The sequence below is a fragment of the Salvelinus namaycush genome, chromosome 5 (genome assembly GCF_016432855.1).
Source record: "Salvelinus namaycush isolate Seneca chromosome 5, SaNama_1.0, whole genome shotgun sequence".
NCBI lineage: Eukaryota > Metazoa > Chordata > Actinopteri > Salmoniformes > Salmonidae > Salvelinus > Salvelinus namaycush.
Window position 1 is genome coordinate 5,644,712 of NC_052311.1, and position 20,583 is coordinate 5,665,294.

General features: G+C 48.3%; 1 protein-coding gene across 7 annotated transcripts in view; it reads left to right on the plus strand.

The window, feature by feature from the left end:
* tnip1 (TNFAIP3 interacting protein 1) overlaps nt 1-20,583 on the plus strand; it is a 57,068-nt gene that overhangs the window by 20,369 nt on the left and 16,116 nt on the right. For 4 of the 7 annotated variants that reach the window (XM_038993435.1, XM_038993433.1, XM_038993437.1 and 1 more), the window contains exons 6-15: nt 2,265-2,465; nt 6,692-6,786; nt 7,248-7,395; nt 9,392-9,493; nt 9,777-9,842; nt 11,677-11,835; nt 15,095-15,223; nt 15,314-15,457; nt 17,068-17,193; nt 17,428-17,511. In XM_038993435.1, coding sequence (XP_038849363.1) covers nt 2,265-2,465; nt 6,692-6,786; nt 7,248-7,395; nt 9,392-9,493; nt 9,777-9,842; nt 11,677-11,835; nt 15,095-15,223; nt 15,314-15,457; nt 17,068-17,193; nt 17,428-17,511 — 1,254 coding nt within the window. The remainder of the gene's footprint in view (nt 1-2,264; nt 2,466-6,691; nt 6,787-7,247; nt 7,396-9,391; nt 9,494-9,776; nt 9,843-11,676; nt 11,836-15,094; nt 15,224-15,313; nt 15,458-17,067; nt 17,194-17,427; nt 17,512-20,583) is intronic. The other 3 variants (XM_038993438.1, XM_038993436.1, XM_038993439.1) reach the window with 3 other exon arrangements.

Genomic DNA, 20,583 nt, shown 5'->3' on the forward strand with positions numbered 1-20,583 from the left:
AATGTCACAGGATATTCCGGACAGATATGGTATAGAGTCACATGACATATGACCGTCACTAATATATGCCTCATCACCCAAAGGATAGGAAAACTATTTCTTCAAGGCTATACACTGAGCTTTTCTTATTTTATTTATTTGTATTTTACCCCCCCATTCTCCCAAATTGTTTCATCGCTGCAACTCCCCAACGGGCTCGGGAGAGGCGAAGGTGGAGTCCATACGTCCTTCGAAACATGACCCACCTAACCGTGCTCCTTAACACCCGCCAGCTTAACCCGGAAGCCAGCCGCACCAATGTGTCGGAGGAAACACCGTTCACCTGGCAGCTGGGGTCAGCCCGCAGGCACCCGGCCCGCCACAAGGAGTCGCTAGAGCGTGATGAGCCAAGTAAAGCCCCACTGGCCAAACCCTCCCCTAACCCGGACGACGCTGGGACAATTGTGTGCCGTTCTATGTGACTCCCTACCACGGCCGGTTGTGGCACAGCCCGGGATATGAACCCGGGACCGTAGTAACGCCTCTAGCACTACTGCGTGCAATGCAGTGCCTTAGACCGCTGCGCCACTCGGTAGCCACTACACTGAGCTTTTTATAAACGTTTCACCACCTCTGACTCAATCTTAACGGAGTTTTGCATTGCATATAGGATAGGGAGCACAACTTACATGACCAGTCAATGGGACACGGTGGGACTGAGACTGACACACAAGGGGGACTGTCTATCTACAGGCTGTATAATTCAGATAGGACTTTTCCTTATTTTTATACATCCAGTATCCACAAAACTGGAGAGAGAAATCTTATGTTTTGACATTACTTGATTAATGTGTCCAGTCTGTATGGTGGTACAGAGGCTCTGACTGTCCTGTCCTGTCAGTATGGTGGTACAGAGGCTCTGACTGTCCTGTATGGTGGCACAGAGGCTCTGACTGTCCTGTCCTGTCAGTATGGTGGTACAGAGGCTCTGACTGTCCTGTCCAGTCTGTATGGTGGCACAGAGGCTCTGACTGTCCTGTCCTGTCAGTATGGTGGTACAGAGGCTCTGACTGTCCTGTCCAGTCTGTATGGTGGCACAGAGGCTCTGACTGTCCTGTCCTGTCAGTATGGTGGCACAGAGGCTCTGATTGTCCTGTCCAGTCTGTATGGTGGCACAGAGGCTGTGACTGTCCTGTCCAGTCTGTATGGTGGCACAGAGGCTGTGACTGTCCTGTCCAGTCTGTATGGTGGCACAGAGGCTGTGACTGTCCTGTCCAGTCTGTATGGTGGCACAGAGGCTTTGACTGTCCTGTCCAGTCTATATGGTGGCACAGAGGCTCTGACTGTCCTGTCCAGTCTGTATGGTGGCACAGAGGCTCTGACTGTCCTGTCCAGTCTGTATGGTGGCACAGAGGCTCTGACTGTCCTGTCCAGTCTGTATGGTGGCACAGAGGCTCTGACTGTCCTGTCCAGTCTGTATGGTGGCACAGAGGCTCTGACTGTCCTGTCCAGTCTGTATGGTGGCACAGAGGCTCTGACTGTCCTGTCCAGTCTGTATGGTGGCACAGAGGCTCTGACTGTCCTGTCCAGTCTGTATGGTGGCACAGAGGCTCTGACTGTCCTGTCCAGTCTGTATGGTGGCACAGAGGCTCTGACTGTCCTGTCCAGTCTGTATGGTGGCACAGAGGCTCTGACTGTCCTGTCCAGTCTGTATGGTGGCACAGAGGCTCTGACTGTCCTGTCCAGTCTGTATGGTGGCACAGAGGCTCTGACTGTCCTGTCCAGTCTGTATGGTGGCACAGAGGCTCTGACTGTCCTGTCCAGTCTGTATGGTGGCACAGAGGCTCTGACTGTCCTGTCCAGTCTGTATGGTGGCACAGAGGCTCTGACTGTCCTGTCCAGTCTGTATGGTGGCACAGAGGCTCTGACTGTCCTGTCCAGTCTGTATGGTGGCACAGAGGCTCTGACTGTCCTGTCCAGTCTGTATGGTGGCACAGAGGCTCTGACTGTCCTGTCCAGTCTGTATGGTGGCACAGAGGCTCTGACTGTCCTGTCCAGTCTGTATGGTGGCACAGAGGCTCTGACTGTCCTGTCCAGTCTGTATGGTGGCACAGAGGCTCTGACTGTCCTGTCCAGTCTGTATGGAGTCTTCTTGGTGTCGGTCTCAGGTCCTCTGTTGTTTTACTATTGTTTATCTCTCTTCTTTGATCAATCTTAATTTCATATTTGTCTAGAAATGTATTGTTTTGAAGTGCTATATAAATAAAGTTTGATTTGATTTCCAGGCTGGTGCAGGAACAGGGCAGCTACCTCAGGAGAACCAGGAGTTAACCAGCCAGCTGCAGCGTCTAGAAAGCTCATTTAGTATCTTTGCTGAGGCGTCCAACCCCAACCAGCTCCTAGCCCACCTGGGACGCATGGCCGTCGAGTTCCACCACCTCTCCTCCAAGGTCCAGAAGAACGAGCAGAGGACGTCCCTCCTACAGGTAACTGACAGGGGAGAGGGGCAGATTGGGAGAAAGCCAGGCAGGTAGACAAATGGCTAGGCAGGCAGAGAAGTAAACAGCTTGTCCACACAGGTATATTTTGAAAACTGGAAATTCAGCATGTCACCTGTATAGCGAACAACAATTGGGAGTTTGTCATTCCTGATGCTGAACCAAATTATGTTGCAAAACCAAGACAGCGTCTACTCTTCCTGGGTCCAAATAGGAAACAAAACCAAGGCAGCATCTACTCTTCCTGGGTCCAAATAGGAAACAAAACCAAGACAGCGTCTACTCTTCCTGGGTCCAAATAGGAAACAAAACCAAGACAGCATCTACTCTTCCTGGGTCCAAATAGGAAACAAAACCAAGGCAGCTTCTACTCTTCCTGGGTCCAAATAGGAAACAAAACCAAGGCAGCTTCTACTCTTCCTGGGTCCAAATAGGAAACAAAACCAAGGCAGCTTCTACTCTTCCTGGGTCCAAATAGGAAACAAAACCAAGGCAGCTTCTACTCTTCCTGGGTCCAAATAGGAAACAAAACCAAGGCAGCTTCTACTCTTCCTGGGTCCAAATAGGAAACAAAACCAAGGCAGCATCTACTCTTCCTGGGTCCAAATAGGAAACAAAACCAAGGCAGCATCTACTCTTCCTGGGTCCAAATAGGAAACAAAACCAAGGCAGCTTCTACTCTTCCTGGGTCCAAATAGGAAACAAAACCAAGGCAGCTTCTACTCTTCCTGGGTCCAAATAGGAAACAAAACCAAGGCAGCTTCTACTCTTCCTGGGTCCAAATAGGAAACAAAACCAAGGCAGCGTCTACTCTTCCTGGGTCCAAATAGGAAACAAAACCAAGGCAGCTTCTACTCTTCCTGGGTCCAAATAGGAAACAAAACCAAGACCGCGTCTACTCTTGTTGGGTCTAAATAGGAAACAAAACCAAGACCGCGTCTACTCTTGTTGGGTCTAAATAGGAAACACAACCAAGGCAGCGTCTACTCTTCCTGGGTCCAAATAGGAAACACAACCAAGGCAGCGTCTACTCTTCCTGGGTCCAAATAGGAAACACAACCAAGGCAACTTCTACTCTTCCTGGGTCCAAATAGGAAACACAACCAAGGCAACTTCTACTCTTCCTGGGTCCAAATAGGAAACACAACCAAGGCAACTTCTACTCTTCCTGGGTCCAAATAGGAAACACAACCAAGGCAACTTCTACTCTTCCTGGGTCCAAATAGGAAACAAAACCAAGGCAGCGTCTACTCTTCCTGGGTCCAAATAGGAAACCAAACACCTCAAATAAAATACAGAATATGCATAATATCATTCAAAATACAAAACATATATATTTTTAAATGTCATGTGACAGTCCCTGTCATACAGTAAAATGTTCTTTTAATCTGGTTTCAATGCTAACTTGAGTTACCTGGGGTGGCAGAGTTCCATGTAGTCATGGCTCTATTTAACATTGCGTTTCCCAGCCTCTGTACAGGACCGTCTGGCTGCATGTCTTGGTACAGATGAGTGTCCGAACTGTGCCAACTGCTTGAACGGACAGTTTGGTACCTTCAACATCTCGCACAAAGACCAACAGTGATGCAGTCAATCTCTCCTCTACTTTGATCCTGGAGAGCTTGACATGCATGTTACTGATGTTCTCCCTCCATTTACATCTAAGTGCAATACTTGCTGATCTGTTCTGGTCCAACTGCAATTTTCCTATGTCCTTCTTTGCCGCACATGACCACACAACTGGGCAGTAGTGTAGGTGTCTTTTAGGACCTGTCTGGTTGAGTTAGATGACAAGAAATCAGTAATGCCTTATCATGGACAGACCATGACTCTCAGACCATGAGAAACAAGATTATCTGGTCTGATGAAACCAAGATTGAACTCTTTGGCCAGAATGCCAAGTGTCATATCTGGAGGAAACCTGGCACTATCCCTACGGTGAAGCATGGTGGTGGCAGGATCATGCTGTGGGGATGTTTTTCAGCTGCAGGGACTGGGAAACTAGTCAGGATTGAGGGAAAGATGAACAGATCAAAGTACAGAGATGCTTGATGAAAACCTGCTCCAGAGCTCAGACTGGGGCGAAGGTTCACCTTCCAACAGGACAACGACCCTAAGCACACAGCCAAGACAATGCAGGAGTGGCTTTGGGACAAGTCTCTGAATGTCCATGAGTGGACCATCCAGACCCCGGACTTGAACCCAATCGAACATCTCTGGAGAGACCTGAAAATTGCTGTGCAGCGACGCTCCCCATCCAATGTGGCAGCGCTTGAGGATCTGCAGAGAAGAATGGGAGAAACTTCTCAAATATAGGTGTGCCAAGCTTTAGTCTGCCTGTCCCTCCCACTGAAAAACATCCCCACATGACAATGCTGCCACCACCATGCACAAAGTGGAAAAAGTCAAGGGTCAGAAGGCACTGTAATACGATTTCCATGTCCTCTGCTGCTTATTATGACGGAGGACTGGAGTGCTACCAAACTCAGACCGTCAGTCTCTTAAGCAGTTCGAGGTAATGCTTGAACCCCTGCGGTTAGGGCGAATCCCCTCTCTTTTGAAGAGATGTTGGTTGCTCCCACAGCAAGTAAAAATGGTCATAAATGAGACATTCCTGCCTTTGCATAGTTTTTTCAGGAACTTGTTTAGGGCAGCGAGGTGGCTGTAACATTCCGAACCCCTTCTATAGCACGACATCGGGGCTGTAACGTTCCCGAACCCCTTCTATAGCACGTCATTGGGGCTGTAACGTTCCCGAACCCCTTCTATAGCACGTCATTGGGGTTGTAACGTTCCCGAACCCCTTCTATAGCACGTCATCGGGGCTGTAACGTTCTCGAACCCCTTCTATAGCACGTCATTGGGGTTGTAACGTTCCCGAACCCCTTCTATAGCACGTCATCGGGGCTGTAACGTTCCCGAACCCCTTCTATAGCACGTCATTGGGGCTGTAACGTTCCCGAACCCCTTCTATAGCACGTCATTGGGGTTGTAACGTTCCCGAACCCCTTCTATAGCACGACATTGGGGCTGTAACGTTCCCGAACCCCTTCTATAGCACGTCATTGGGGTTGTAACGTTCCCGAACCCCTTCTATAGCACGACATCGGGGCTGTAAAAGTTCCCGAACCCCTTCTATAGCACGTCATTGTGGCTGTAACGTTCCCGAACCCCTTCTATAGCACGTCATTGGGGCTGTAACGTTCCCGAACCCCTTCTATAGCACGACATTGGGGCTGTAACGTTCCGAACCCCTTCTATAGCACGACATCGGGGCTGTAACGTTCCCGAACCCCTTCTATAGCACGTCATTGGGGCTGTAACGTTCCCGAACCCCTTCTATAGCACGTCATTGGGGCTGTAACGTTCCCGAACCCCTTCTATAGCACGTCATTGGGGCTGTAACGTTCCCGAACCCCTTCTATAGCACGTCATTGGGGCTGTAACGTTCCCGAACCCCTTCTATAGCACGTCATTGGGGTTGTAACGTTCCCGAACCCCTTCTATAGCACGTCATTGGGGCTGTAACGTTCCCGAACCCCTTCTATAGCACGTCATTGGGGCTGTAACGTTCCCGAACCCCTTCTATAGCACGTCATTGGGGCTGTAACGTTCCCGAACCCCTTCTATAGCACGACATCGGGGCTGTAAAAGTTCCCGAACCCCTTCTATAGCACGTCATTGGGGCTGTAACGTTCCCGAACCCCTTCTATAGCACGTCATTGGGGTTGTAACGTTCCCGAACCCCTTCTATAGCACGTCATTGGGGTTGTAACGTTCCCGAACCCCTTCTATAGCACGTCATTGGGGCTGTAACGTTCCCGAACCCCTTCTATAGCACGTCATTGGGGTTGTAACGTTCCCGAACCCCTTCTATAGCACGACATCGGGGCTGTAAAAGTTCCCGAACCCCTTCTATAGCACGACATCGGGGCTGTAAAAGTTCCCGAACCCCTTCTATAGCACGACATCGGGGCTGAAAGTCAGTGACTATGGTGCCAATATTAGAGTAGTTGGCTAGAACAGTGGGCAGGAGTGAGGCCAAAGTCTCTCACCATTGATGTGCCCACCATGATGATGGTGGATGTGATATAGTCTGATGGGGAAGGAAGTGGAGGAACCCAACAGGACTGCCTCGGTCGGGGGAAATGGTGTGTGTCTTGGTACAGGCGGAGAGTGCTGTGTTACTAATGCTTGTCCCTCTGTTTGTCTAGACTCTTTGTGAGCAGCTCAGACAAGAGAACAACGAGCTGAGAAAGAAGATGGAGGAGGACCTTCAGTACAGAAACGGAGACTTGGAACTACTGAGGTGAGTTTTTTGTATTTTCTCTGGATTCAGTTGGACTTCCAGCTCCCCAGGGGAGAGGAGGCGTTTGAGTTTATTATTGTGAATTTAAACTGAATGTTGACTTTGATGTTTTCTGCTCCCACGTGAAGTTTAGAACTTTGTTTGAGTTTAAATAAAGGCAAGAAACACTTGGTATTCAGTAAACAGTGAGTGGACTTTCGTTTTTCTTTTTAACGATGATTCTCTGTCCAGCGACTACAGAGCTTCAAGTGAAGTGAAGTGACAGTTGGTCAAAGTTGATCGTTTTTGATGACTCAGGAATTGCCCTAATATTCTCCCTACCTCAGTGGGGTCTTCCCAGAGGATATCCTAGGGCTCTGCCAAGCTGCACATTACTCTACTAAACACTGGGATAGATATTCTAGATATCTCTGTAACTGCCGAGTAACACTAACCCTGCTTTCACTCTCTGGTCACTGCAGACAGGAGAACCTGAAGCTAAAAGAGCTGGTAACGGGAGGAGGAGAGACCGCAGCAGAGAGCGAGGGGCAGCCAGAAGCCAAAGAAGATGTGGTGAAAGAGGAAACTGCCAGCGTTAGATCCAAGATGGAGGTCAGCACACCACAGAAGGTATGGAAATCCTGTGGCAGAATGGATGGAAGGGCACCTGTCTGGTTCAGAGGATTAAAAGCTGGGAGAGAGAAAGGGGGAAATTATCAGCATAGATGTCTAGGAAGCCACAGCATCATTTAATTATGTGTGCTGTTACAGTAAATACTGTAGATTTAAATACTCTAGTTTCCATATTGGGTGTTGTCAGTATGAGTCAGACCATTGCCAGGCATCACAGTAGTGGAACAGTTAGCATGTTTATCGCATCCTCACGTACTGTACAGTAGGAGGATGTGACTGACTTCCCCATTTTCATATCACATTGTAGTACTACTGTACTGTTGGTGTGTGATAATTCTCATTGTCTCATTGGTCCGTGTAGAATGTCTGTGAGCGACTTCCCAGGACTTTCTTGCAAATGCTTTTTTCAAATATATATATTTTTATTCACGACTTGTATAAATGGTGATCTGTAGTAGTAGTGCATGGAATTTAAGAGCAATGTTTCATAGCCCTGTCCTGTTGCAGAGTGGGCTCTGTGAATGATGTTTAAAAGAAATGTATTGCAAAATGCATCATCGTAATGTGGCCAGTGATCATTTGCATTTTGAAAGTCTTATATCAAATTGTATTTGTCACATACGCCAAATGCAACAGTTGTAGACCTTACAGTGAAATGCTGAATACAACAGGTGTAGACCTTACAGTGAAATGCTGAATACAACAGGTGTAGACCCTACAGTGAAATGCTGAATACAACAGGTGTAGTAGACCTCACAGTGAAATGCTGAATACAACAGGTGTAGTAGACCTCACAGTGAAATGCTGAATACAACAGGTGTAGACCTTACAGTGAAATGCTGAATACAACAGGTGTAGACCTTACAGTGAAATGCTGAATACAACAGGTGTAGACCCTACAGTGAAATGCTGAATACAACAGGTGTAGTAGACCTCACAGTGAAATGCTGAATACAACAGGTGTAGTAGACCTCACAGTGAAATGCTGAATACAACAGGTGTAGACCCTACAGTGAAATGCTGAATACAACAGGTGTAGTAGACCTTACAGTGAAATGCTGAATACAACAGGTGTAGTAGACCTTACAGTGAAATGCTGAATACAACAGGTGTAGTAGACCTCACAGTGAAATCCTGAATACAACAGGTGTAGACCTTACAGTGAAATGCTGAATACAACAGGTGTAGACCTTACAGTGAAATGCTGAATACAACAGGTGTAGACCTTACAGTGAAATGCTGAATACAACAGGTGTAGTAGACCTCACAGTGAAATGCTGAATACAACAGGTGTAGACCTTACAGTGAAATGCTGAATACAACCGGTGTAGACCCTACAGTGAAATGCTGACTTACAAGCCCTTAACCAACAGTGCAGTTTTAAGAAAATACCAACAACAACAAAAAGAGAGAAGAACAACAAATAATTAAAGAGCAGCAGTAAATAACAATAGTAGGGCTATATACAGGGGGTGCCGGTACAATGTGCAGGGACACTGGTGTCGAGGTAATTGAGGTATTATGTACATATAGGTTGTTATTAAAGTGTCTATGCATAGATAATAACAGAGAGTAGCAGCAGTGTAAAAGAGAGGGGGGGTGGAGGCAATGCAAATAGTCTGGGTAGCCATTTGATTAGATGTTCAGGAGTCTTATGGCTTGGGGGTAGAAGCTGTTTAGAAGCCTCTTGGACCTAGACTTGACGCTCCGGTACCGCTTGCTGTGCGGTAGCAGAGAGAACAGTCTATGACTGGGGTGGCTGGAGTATTTGACAATTTTTTGGGGCCTTCCTCTGACACCGCCTGGTATAGAGGTCCTGGATGGCAGGAAGCTTGACCCCGGGGATGTACTGGGCCGTATCTTGACAATGTGATTGCTGACATGAAAGAAAAAAAAACATTTTGGGACTGTATCAACAGGGGACAAACCAAAAATAGTTTGAGTGGATTATTCCTTTTTAAGAATCGTCATGTTTTATATCCCTGTCCTACAGCAGAGTGGGAATGCCACAGAGAAGGAGAAAGCCCCGGCCAAGCCCTGTGACCCAGAGGCATACGAGAAGAAGATCAAGCTTCTAGAGAAGCAGAGGAAAGATGTGAGTCCCTCTCAACGTTACATCAGCTGTCCTCTTTCCACATGGAAAGGTCTTTGTGAGAGAAAAAAAATGTATGGGTTGCAGATCAAATGACACCCTATTCTCTTTATAGTGCACTACTTTTCACCAGGGTCCATACATAGTAGTGCACTATATAGGAAATAAGGTGCCATTTGAAACTCACCCTTGATTAGGTGTCCTGTTTCGTTTTTGGGAAGTCTGTGAAAAATGTATAAATGACGTATTGGTTTCAGTCATATTTCCGTTGTGATGATGATAACAGGTACTGGAAGTGAACAAGCAGTGGGATGTCCAGTGGAACTCGATGAAGTCACAGTTTGAACAGAAGGTACGTTATCTCACACGAAAACACTCGCACTAACACGCACACACACACACACACACACCACCACGTAGTAAACAGCTTTGTATAGAATACGTAATATAGAAGAGATTATCTGAAAACACTCATAGTAACTTGATGGAAATGGTGTTGTCTTGTTTACTATGCGGTGTTTACACGTAGTAACCCGAGGTACAGTCTTGTTTACTATGCGGTGTTTACACGTAGTAACCCGAGGTACAGTCTTGTTTACTATGCGGTGTTTACACGTAGTAACCCGAGGTACAGTCTTGTTTACTATGCGGTGTTTACACGTAGTAACCCGAGGTACAGTCTTGTTTACTATGCGGTGTTTACACATAGTAACCCGAGGTACAGTCTTGTTTACTATGCAGTGTTTACACATAGTAACCCGAGGTACAGTCTTGTTTACTATGCGGTGTTTACACGTAGTAACCCGAGGTACAGTCTTGTTTACTATGCGGTGTTTACACGTAGTAACCCGAGGTACAGTCTTGTTTACTATGCGGTGTTTACACGTAGTAACCCGAGGTACAGTCTTGTTTACTATGCGGTGTTTACACGTAGTAACCCGAGGTACAGTCTTGTTTACACATAGTAACCCGAGGTACAGTCTTGTTTACACATAGTAACCCGAGGTACAGTCTTGTTTACACATAGTAACCCGAGGTACAGTCTTGTTTACACATAGTAACCCGAGGTACAGTCTTGTTTACACATAGTAACCCGAGGTACAGTCTTGTTTACACATAGTAACCCGAGGTACAGTCTTGTTTACACATAGTAACCCGAGGTACAGTCTTGTTTACACATAGTAACCCGAGGTACAGTCTTGTTTACACATAGTAACCCGAGGTACAGTCTTGTTTACACATAGTAACCCGAGGTACAGTCTTGTTTACTATGCGATGTTTACACATCCGGTGCATTCGGAAAGTTTTCAGACCCCTTGACTTTTTATTCATTTTTTTGTTGTTTTTGAATCTACACACACTATCCCATAATGACAAAGCAAAAACAGGTTGCTTTTTGGGGGGGCAAATGTATAAACAAAACAGAAACCTTAAGTTTTCAGACCTTTTTCTATGAGATTTGAAATTGAGCTCAGGTGCATCTTTTTTTCCATTGATCATCGTTGAGACGTATCTACAACTTGAAGTCCACCTGTGGTAAATTCAATTGAGTTCAGCTGGCACACATGTTATGATCATGAAAGTGAATTGGTTATTATTGGACCGGCGCATACAAGAGACTAGAGGCTGTTGCTGAAATCCAACTGACTTTACAAACCAAACTGACTTTAATAACATATTATACCAGGCGCCAGCAGGTTCTTTAGATCGGTAAGGCTGAAAAAGTCGGTAGTATCATACGAAACGGTACTACGGTTTTCTAAAATGTTTGGTATCATGACGTTTTGGTACCGTGATATTACCGTGGTACCAGTATACCATGCACCACTAGTTATAACTAACTTAAAGCAGGTACAGCCTTAGTGTTCACAGTAAACGCACGCCTGAAGTTGCACAGAATTTTCACAGCATTCAAGTTTGCACTTAGTAAACCTGAAATTTGCTCAGTGTCCCCTAAATATTTGAGGGAAAATTACCCTAGAATCTAACCCCCAAACGGCTCAACATATAGTTTCGTCATTTGGCTGGGTCTGTGGGTCTATACGCTAACACAGCCCTGTGTAACTGCATAGACCTACTCTAACCCAGTTCACTGTTACTTTCTCTGCTACTCCAATCATCTCTATATGAAATGATGACCTGTTTGTCTCGTTGAAAAGACACCAATACTCCCTGTTTTAAAACAGTTTGAACCCCCCCCAAAAAAAAATCAGATCACAGACCTGCGTCAGCGGCTGGCGGACTCCCAGAAGGCCGTGCAGGAGCTGGAGGCAGAGCGAGAACAGAGGCAGCGGGACTACGATAAGAAGCTGCTTCTCGCCAAGTCCAAGATCGAGAACGTACAGGTGAGAACACACAGAAACCGAGTACAGACCCAACAATGTCCTCAAGACGTATACAAACCCAACACCATTTTTGCTGTGAGTGTGTTGGTGTGTGTGTGTGTGTGTGTTGGTGAGTGTGTGTTGGTGTGTGTGTGTGTGTGTGTGTGTGTTGGTGAGTGTGCGGTCTTCACTGCTGGGAACACATGCGTGTCGGTGTGGAGGAGAACTGCTCCAGCCCACTCTGCCACGGTCCATTGAGTGTCTCTCACCTGTCTGTTTGTCACAATGACTGTATATGAATGGACTCAATAGCGCATTTTGAAGCCAAGGAAGTCATAGATTTATGTAGACATAACATGCACAGATTAAGCTACTCCAGGAAGTGACGTTGGTAGGCTAGCTCAGTGCTACCCACTCTCATTGATTATCTCAAGTTGAGGGACGAGCGAGGTATTGCTAGGCTACCAGTAGCAACTGAATTATCCTTGTATGTGCAGTTATTCTTTTATTTATATATATATATATATATTTAAAAAAAACATGATTCTCAAGATTGACCACGAATAGCTGTTTTCCCATTTCACTATAATGAGGATTCTGTTTTCTGAAAACTATGCCTACAGTACCATGGGAAGCCTTGAAGTTCATGGCTTCAATGAGAAGTGGCAGTCACTCTCCCCTGGTCTGTCAGCATCATTTGTAAAACGACTGGCTCCAGTGGTTCTGTCCTTTCATAAATCAGGCTGTTGTTTTGGTTTAAAGAATAGCCCCTGGTCTGTCCCCTGGTCTGTCCCCTGGTCTGTCCCCTGGTCTGTCCCCTGGTCTGGCCTTGCAGGACATCGAATTTCAGCTTCCTGCGATTTACAGGAAGTGACGTAATTGGGGGTCATATGGGCGGTTTCGAATCGACACACAGGCATTTCTTACCTCCATTGGATAGAATGGTCTTGCGGTTTTAAATTCTGAAGAGGATATTGGTCCATTAAATTGACTTGAAGCTGCCTGCCTAGCGGTCGCTTGCTCCCTCTGCCACTGATCTGGCTTTCAGGTCTGTCTATTAAAAATAACATGTTTTTTTCCTTTATTTAACTAGGCAAGTCTGTTAAGAATAAATTCTTATTTACAATGACGGCCTAGGAACAGTGGGTTAACTGCCTTGTTCAGGGGCAGAACGACAGATTTTTATCTTGTCAGCTCAGGGATTCGATCCAGCAACCTTTCGGTTACTGGCCCAACGCTCTAACCACAAGGCTACCTACCTCCCTGTCTTAGGTCAGTTAGGATCACCACTTTATTTTATTTTAAGAATATGAAATGTCAGAATAATAGTAGTGATTTATTTCAGCTTTTATTTTTTTCATCACATTCCCAGGGGGTCAGAAGTTTACATGCACTTAATTAGTATTTGGTAGCATTGCCTTTAAATTGTTTAACTTGGGTCAAACATTTCGGGTAGCCTTCCACAAGCTTCCCACAATAAGTTGGGTGAATTTTGACCCATTCCTCCTGACAGAGCTGGTGTAACTGAGTCAGGTTTGTAGGCCTCCTTGCTCGCACAAGCTTTTTCAGTTCTGCCCACAAATTTTCAATGGTATTGAGGTCAGGGCTTTGTGATGGCCACTCCAATATCTTGATTTTGTTGTCCTTAAGCCATTTTGCCACAACTTTGGAAGTATGCTTGGGGTCATTGTCCATTTGGAAGACCCATTTCGACCAAGCTTTAACTTCCTGACTGATGTCTTGAGATGTTGCTTCAATATATCCACATAATTTTCCATCCTCATGATGCCATCTATTTTGTGAAGTGCACCAGTCCCTCCTGCAGCAAAGCACCCCCACAACATGATGCTGCCACCCCCGTGCTTCACGGTTGGGATAGTGTTCTTCGGCTTGCAAGCATCCCCCTTTTTCCTCCAAACATAAAGATTGTCATTATGGCCAAACAGTTCTATTTTTGTTTCATCAGACCAGAGGACATTTCTCCAAAAAGTATGATCTTTGTCCCCATGTGCAGTTGCAAACTGTAGTCTGGCTTTTTTATGGGGGTTTTGGAGCAGTGGCTTCTTCCTTGCTGAGTGGCCTTTCAGGTTATGTCTATATAGGACTCGTTTTACTGTGGATATAGATACTTTTGTACCTGTTTAAAAAAAAAAAAAAAATCCACTTAGACATTATTGGGTATTTTATGTGTGTGTGTGTAGGCCAGGGACAACAATCTAAATGTAATACATTTTAAATTCAGGCTGAAACAACAAAATGTGGGGAAAATACTTTCTGAAGGCGGTGTAGGTACGGGTAAAAGTGACTAGGTAAAATCAGGATAGATAATAAACAGTAGCAGCAGCGTGGGTGTTGTGTATTATGTGTGGGTAAAGTCCAGTGAGTGTGCATAGAGCCGTTGCAAGAGAGACCGTGCAGATAGTCAGTGTAGGCACTTGACTAACTGTTCAGCAGTCTTATGGCTTGGGGGATAGAAGCTGTTCAGGAGCCTTTTGGTCCCAGACTTGGCGCTCCGGTACCACTTGCTGTGCGGTAGCAGAGCGAACTGGGCCGCACGCACTACACTCTAACTCCTTATGGTTGTCATAGCAAGCAGTGATGTAGCCAGTCAAGATGCTCTCAATGTGCAGCTGTAGAACATTTTTGAGGATCTAAGGGCCAAATCTTTTCAGCCTCCTGAGGGGGAAGAGGCGTTGCCCTCTTACCGACTGTGTTGTGTTTGGACCATGATCGGTCCTAGGTAATGTGGACACTGAGGAACTTGAAACTTTCGACCCGCTCCACTACAGCCCCATTGATGTGAATGGGGATGTGCTCGACCCTCCGTTTCCAGTAGTCCACGATCAGCTCCTTTTGTCTTGCTGACGTTGAGAGGTCAACAGACAGGTTTGAGGAAGGGAAAGGAGAAGAGGGGGAGAGTGGGACGAAGGGGTGAAAGGAGGGAGGGAAGAGAATGAGGTAGAGAGAGAGAGAAAGACAAAGGAGAAAAACATCAACCCTCGGACACAGCTTTTCCCATTGACTGAAAAAAGTCAGCTACTGTGACATTTTGACCTTTTTTCAAAAACATGCCCGGATGATGTTTTCCTATGATATCATGTTATTGATAGGTCACCATTAGGTTACCGTCAGGTCAACTTTTAACCTGACAGTCTCTGACACATGGAACATTACTCGTCTGACTTTCACATCCATTCAGTCTGGATTAAAACTGTGAATGAACTCTGAAACAGTGGAGTTGAAGCAGGTTGTGCCAATGTTGTTGTATGAATGTTTTCAGGGGGAGAAGGAGTGTCTGAACTCTGAGACCACAGAGTTGAAGCAGAAGGTTCGTTACCTGCAGGATCAGCTGCTGCCCCTCAGTAAACAGAGAGAGTACCAGGAGAAAGAGATACAGCGCCTCAACAGGGTCAGTACTGTGTGTGTGTGTACACTCTGTGTGTACTGTGTGTGTGTGTGTGTTATCTAACTTACTCTGTCTCCCCCTGCCACCCTTCAGGCTCTAGAGGAGGCCTTGAACCTGCACCCTCCCCCCTCCTCCCAGCAGCCACCGGTCCAGGGCGCCAGTGGTAACCACGGTGACGGGCCTAGTAACTTGAGGAGGCAGGAGCTGCTCACCCAGATAGCAGTGTTAATGGAACAGGTCAGTCAGACACTTTCTGAGCTAATTGATCCAGTTCAGTGATTGGCTATATTTCATGGACCAACTGGCAAGTGTCTTTACTTACATTTTCAACCTATCCCTGACCGAGTCTGTAATACTTACATGTTTCAAGCAGACCACCATAGTCTCTGTGCCCAAGAACGCGAAGGTAACTTGCCTAAATGACTACCGCCCCGTAGCACTCACGTCTGTAGTCACGAAGTGCTTTGAAAGGCTGGTCATGGCTCACAACACCATCATGTCAGAAACCCTAGACCCACTCCAATTCGCATACCGCCCCTACATATACACAGAAGATAATCTCAATTGCACTCCACACTGCCCTTTCACACCTGGACAAAAGGAACACCTATGTGAGAATGCTGTTCATTGACTACAGCTCAGCGTTCAACACCATAGTGCCCTCAAAGCTCATCACTAAGCTAAGGACCCTGGGACTAAACACCGACCTCTGCAACTGGATCCTGGACTTCCTGACGGGCCGCCCCCCAGGTGGTAAGGGTAGGCAACAGCACATCTGCCACGATGATCCTCAACACGGGGCCCCTCAGGGGTGCGTGCTCAGTCCCCTCCTGTACTTCCTGTTCACCCACGACTGAGTGGCCGCGCACAACTACAACACCATCATTAAGTTTGCCGACGACACAACGGTGGAAGGCCTGATCACCGACAACGATGAGACAGCCTATAGGGAGGTCCGAGAACTGGCAGTGTGGTGCCAGGACAACAACCTCCCCCTCAATGTGAGCAAGACAAAGGAGCTGATTGTGGACTACAGGAAAAGGAGGACCGAACATTCCCCTATTCACATCGACAGTGCTGTAGTGGAGCGCCAAGCCAGTCGTGAAGAGGGCACGACAACGCCTTTTCCCCCTCAGGAGATTGAGAAGATTTGGCATGGGTCCCCAGATCCTCCAAAAGTTCTACAGCTGCACCATCAAGAGCATCCTGACCGGTTGCATCACCGCCTGGTATGGCAACTGCTCGGCATCTGACCATAAGGCACTACAGAGGGTAGTGCGTACATCACCAGGGCCAAGCTTCCTGCCATCCAGGATCTCTATACTAGGAAGGCTAAAAAAAATTGTCTGACTCCAGTCACCCAAACCATAGACTGTTCTCTCTCCTACCGCACGGCAAGCGGTACGGGAGCGCCAAGTCTAGGTCCAAAAGGCTCATAACAGCTTCTACACCCAAGCCATTAGACTGCTGAACAATTAATCAAATGGCCACCCAGACTATTTGCATTGACACCCCTACTGCTGCTAGTCAGTGTTTACTATCTATGCATCTACCTACATGTACAAATTACCTCAACTAACCTGTACCCCCACACATTGACTCAGTATCCCCTGTGTATATAGCCTCGTTATTAATTTTCTTAACCAACAATGCACTTCAAGAAATAGCGTTAAGGGCGTGTAAGTAAGCATTTCATGGTACGGTCTACTACACCTGTTGTATTCTGCACATGTGAGAATAAAAATTGTATTTTATTTCACGTACCTGGTGTCCCAGGTCTTCCGGGAAAAAAAGTTGAACTCACCGACTTAGTATCCGAGGTAATCATCCTGCATCTACTCTCTCAGGTGAAGATCTTTGAGGAGGACTTCAGGAAAGAGCGGAGCGACAGGGAACGAATGAACGAGGAAAAGGAGGACTTGAGGAGACAGGTGGAGAGGCTGCAGGGTCAGATGACCAACCTCACCAATCAGGTTAGGAGCTGCTTTCTGCTGTGTCCTAAATGGCCCCCTATTCCCTATGTAGGTGCACAATGCTATGGGCCCTGGTCAAAAGTAGTGCACTGTATAGGGAAGATGGTGCCACTTGGGACACAGACTGTTTCACAGCACTTTGCATTGAATAGGGAGGTTCTCATCTCCTCCACCTCTCATGTGTGGGTTTTCCTGATGTGTGTTCATAAATTTGAGTTGGTTTGTTCCTCTCAGCTTCACCAGGCCCAGAATGAGTGTCAGAGAGAGAGAACAGAGAGATGCAAGCTGGAGAGACTACAGATGCAGCATCATAAACAGGTACTGTAGTCACCAGGCCTCAGTCCCTTCTCATCTCCCGCTATAGACGGGTACTGTAGTCACCAGGCCTCAGTCCCTTCTCATCTCCCGCTATAGACGGGTACTGTAGTCACCAGGCCTCAGTCCCTTCTCATCTCCCGCTATAGACGGGTACTGTAGTCACCGGGCCTCAGTCCCTTCTCATCTCCCGCTATAGACGGGTACTGTAGTCACCGGGCCTCGGTCCCTTCTCATCTCCCGCTATAGACGGGTACTGTAGTCACCAGGCCTCAGTCCCTTCTCATCTCCCGCTATAGACGGGTACTGTAGTCACCGGGCCTCGGTCCCTTCTCATCTCCCGCTATAGACGGGTACTGTAGTCACCGGGCCTCGGTCCCTTCTCATCTCCCGCTATAGACGGGTACTGTAGTCACCAGGCCTCAGTCCCTTCTCATCTCCCGCTATAGACGGGTACTGTAGTCACCGGGCCTCGGTCCCTTCTCATCTCCCGCTATAGACGGGTACTGTAGTCACCGGGCCTCAGTCCCTTCTCATCTCCCGCTATAGACGGGTACTGTAGTCACCGGGCCTCAGTCCCTTCTCATCTCCCGCTATAGACGGGTACTGTAGTCACCAGGCCTCAGTCCCTTCTCATCTCCCGCTATAGACGGGTACTGTAGTCACCAGGCCTCAGTCCCTTCTCATCTCCCGCTATAGACGGGTACTGTAGTCACCGGGCCTCTCTCCCTTCTCATCTCCCGCTATAGACGGGTACTGTAGTCACCGGGCCTCAGTCCCTTCTCATCTCCCGCTATAGACGGGTACTGTAGTCACCGGGCCTCAGTCCCTTCTCATCTCCCGCTATAGACGGGTACTGTAGTCACCAGGCCTCAGTCCCTTCTCATCTCCCGCTATAGACGGGTACTGTAGTCACCGGGCCTCGGTCCCTTCTCATCTCCCGCTATAGACGGGTACTGTAGTCACCGGGCCTCAGTCCCTTCTCATCTCCCGCTATAGACGGGTACTGTAGTCACCGGGCCTCAGTCCCTTCTCATCTCCCGCTATAGACGGGTACTGTAGTCACCGGGCCTCAGTCCCTTCTCATCTCCCGCTATAGACGGGTACTGTAGTCACCAGGCCTCAGTCCCTTCTCATCTCCCGCTATAGACGGGTACTGTAGTCACCAGGCCTCAGTCCCTTCTCATCTCCCATTATAGACGGGTACTGTAGTCACCAGGCCTCAGTCCCTTCTCATCTCCCGCTATAGACGGGTACTGTAGTCACCGGGCCTCTCTCCCTTCTCATCTCCCGCTATAGACGGGTACTGTAGTCACCGGGCCTCAGTCCCTTCTCATCTCCCGCTATAGACGGGTACTGTAGTCACCAGGCCTCAGTCCCTTCTCATCTCCCATTATAGACGGGTACTGTAGTCACCGGGCCTCAGTCCCTTCTCATCTCCCGCTATAGACGGGTACTGTAGTCACCGGGCCTCAGTCCCTTCTCATCTCCCGCTATAGACGGGTACTGTAGTCACCAGGCCTCAGTCCCTTCTCATCTCCCGCTATAGACGGGTACTGTAGTCACCGGGCCTCGGTCCCTTCTCATCTCCCGCTATAGACGGGTACTGTAGTCACCGGGCCTCGGTCCCTTCTCATCTCCCGCTATAGACGGGTACTGTAGTCACCGGGCCTCGGTCCCTTCTCATCTCCCGCTATAGACGGGTACTGTAGTCACCGGGCCTCAGTCCCTTCTCATCTCCCGCTATAGACGGGTACTGTAGTCACCGGGCCTCGGTCCCTTCTCATCTCCCGCTATAGACGGGTACTGTAGTCACCGGGCCTCTCTCCCTTCTCATCTCCCGCTATAGACGGGTACTGTAGTCACCGGGCCTCAGTCCCTTCTCATCTCCCGCTATAGACGGGTACTGTAGTCACCGGGCCTCTCTCCCTTCTCATCTCCCGCTATAGACGGGTACTGTAGTCACCGGGCCTCAGTCCCTTCTCATCTCCCGCTATAGACGGGTACTGTAGTCACCGGGCCTCGGTCCCTTCTCATCTCCCATTATAGACGGGTACTGTAGTCACCGGGCCTCAGTCCCTTCTCATCTCCCGCTATAGACGGGTACTGTAGTCACCGGGCCTCGGTCCCTTCTCATCTCCCGCTATAGACGGGTACTGTAGTCACCGGGCCTCGGTCCCTTCTCATCTCCCGCTATAGACGGGTACTGTAGTCACCGGGCCTCAGTCCCTTCTCATCTCCCGCTATAGACGGGTACTGTAGTCACCGGGCCTCAGTCCCTTCTCATCTCCCGCTATAGACGGGTACTGTAGTCACCGGGCCTCGGTCCCTTCTCATCTCCCGCTATAGACGGGTACTGTAGTCACCGGGCCTCGGTCCCTTCTCATCTCCCGCTATAGACGGGTACTGTAGTCACCGGGCCTCGGTCCCTTCTCATCTCCCGCTATAGACGGGTACTGTAGTCACCGGGCCTCGGTCCCTTCTCATCTCCCGCTATAGACGGGTACTGTAGTCACCGGGCCTCGGTCCCTTCTCATCTCCCGCTATAGACGGGTACTGTAGTCACCGGGCCTCGGTCCCTTCTCATCTCCCGCTATAGACGGGTACTGTAGTCACCAGGCCTCAGTCCCTTCTCATCTCCCGCTATAGACGGGTACTGTAGTCACCGGGCCTCGGTCCCTTCTCATCTCCCGCTATAGACGGGTACTGTAGCCACCGGGCCTCAGTCCCTTCTCATCTCCCGCTATAGACGGGTACTGTAGCCACCGGGCCTCAGTCCCTTCTCATCTCCCGCTATAGACGGGTACTGTAGTCACCGGGCCTCAGTCCCTTCTCATCTCCCATTATAGACGGGTACTGTAGTCACCGGGCCTCAGTCCCTTCTCATCTCCCGCTATAGACGGGTACTGTAGTCACCGGGCCTCAGTCCCTTCTCATCTCCCGCTATAGACGGGTACTGTAGTCACCGGGCCTCAGTCCCTTCTCATCTCCCGCTATAGACGGGTACTGTAGTCACCGGGCCTCAGTCCCTTCTCATCTCCCGCTATAGACGGGTACTGTAGTCACCGGGCCTCA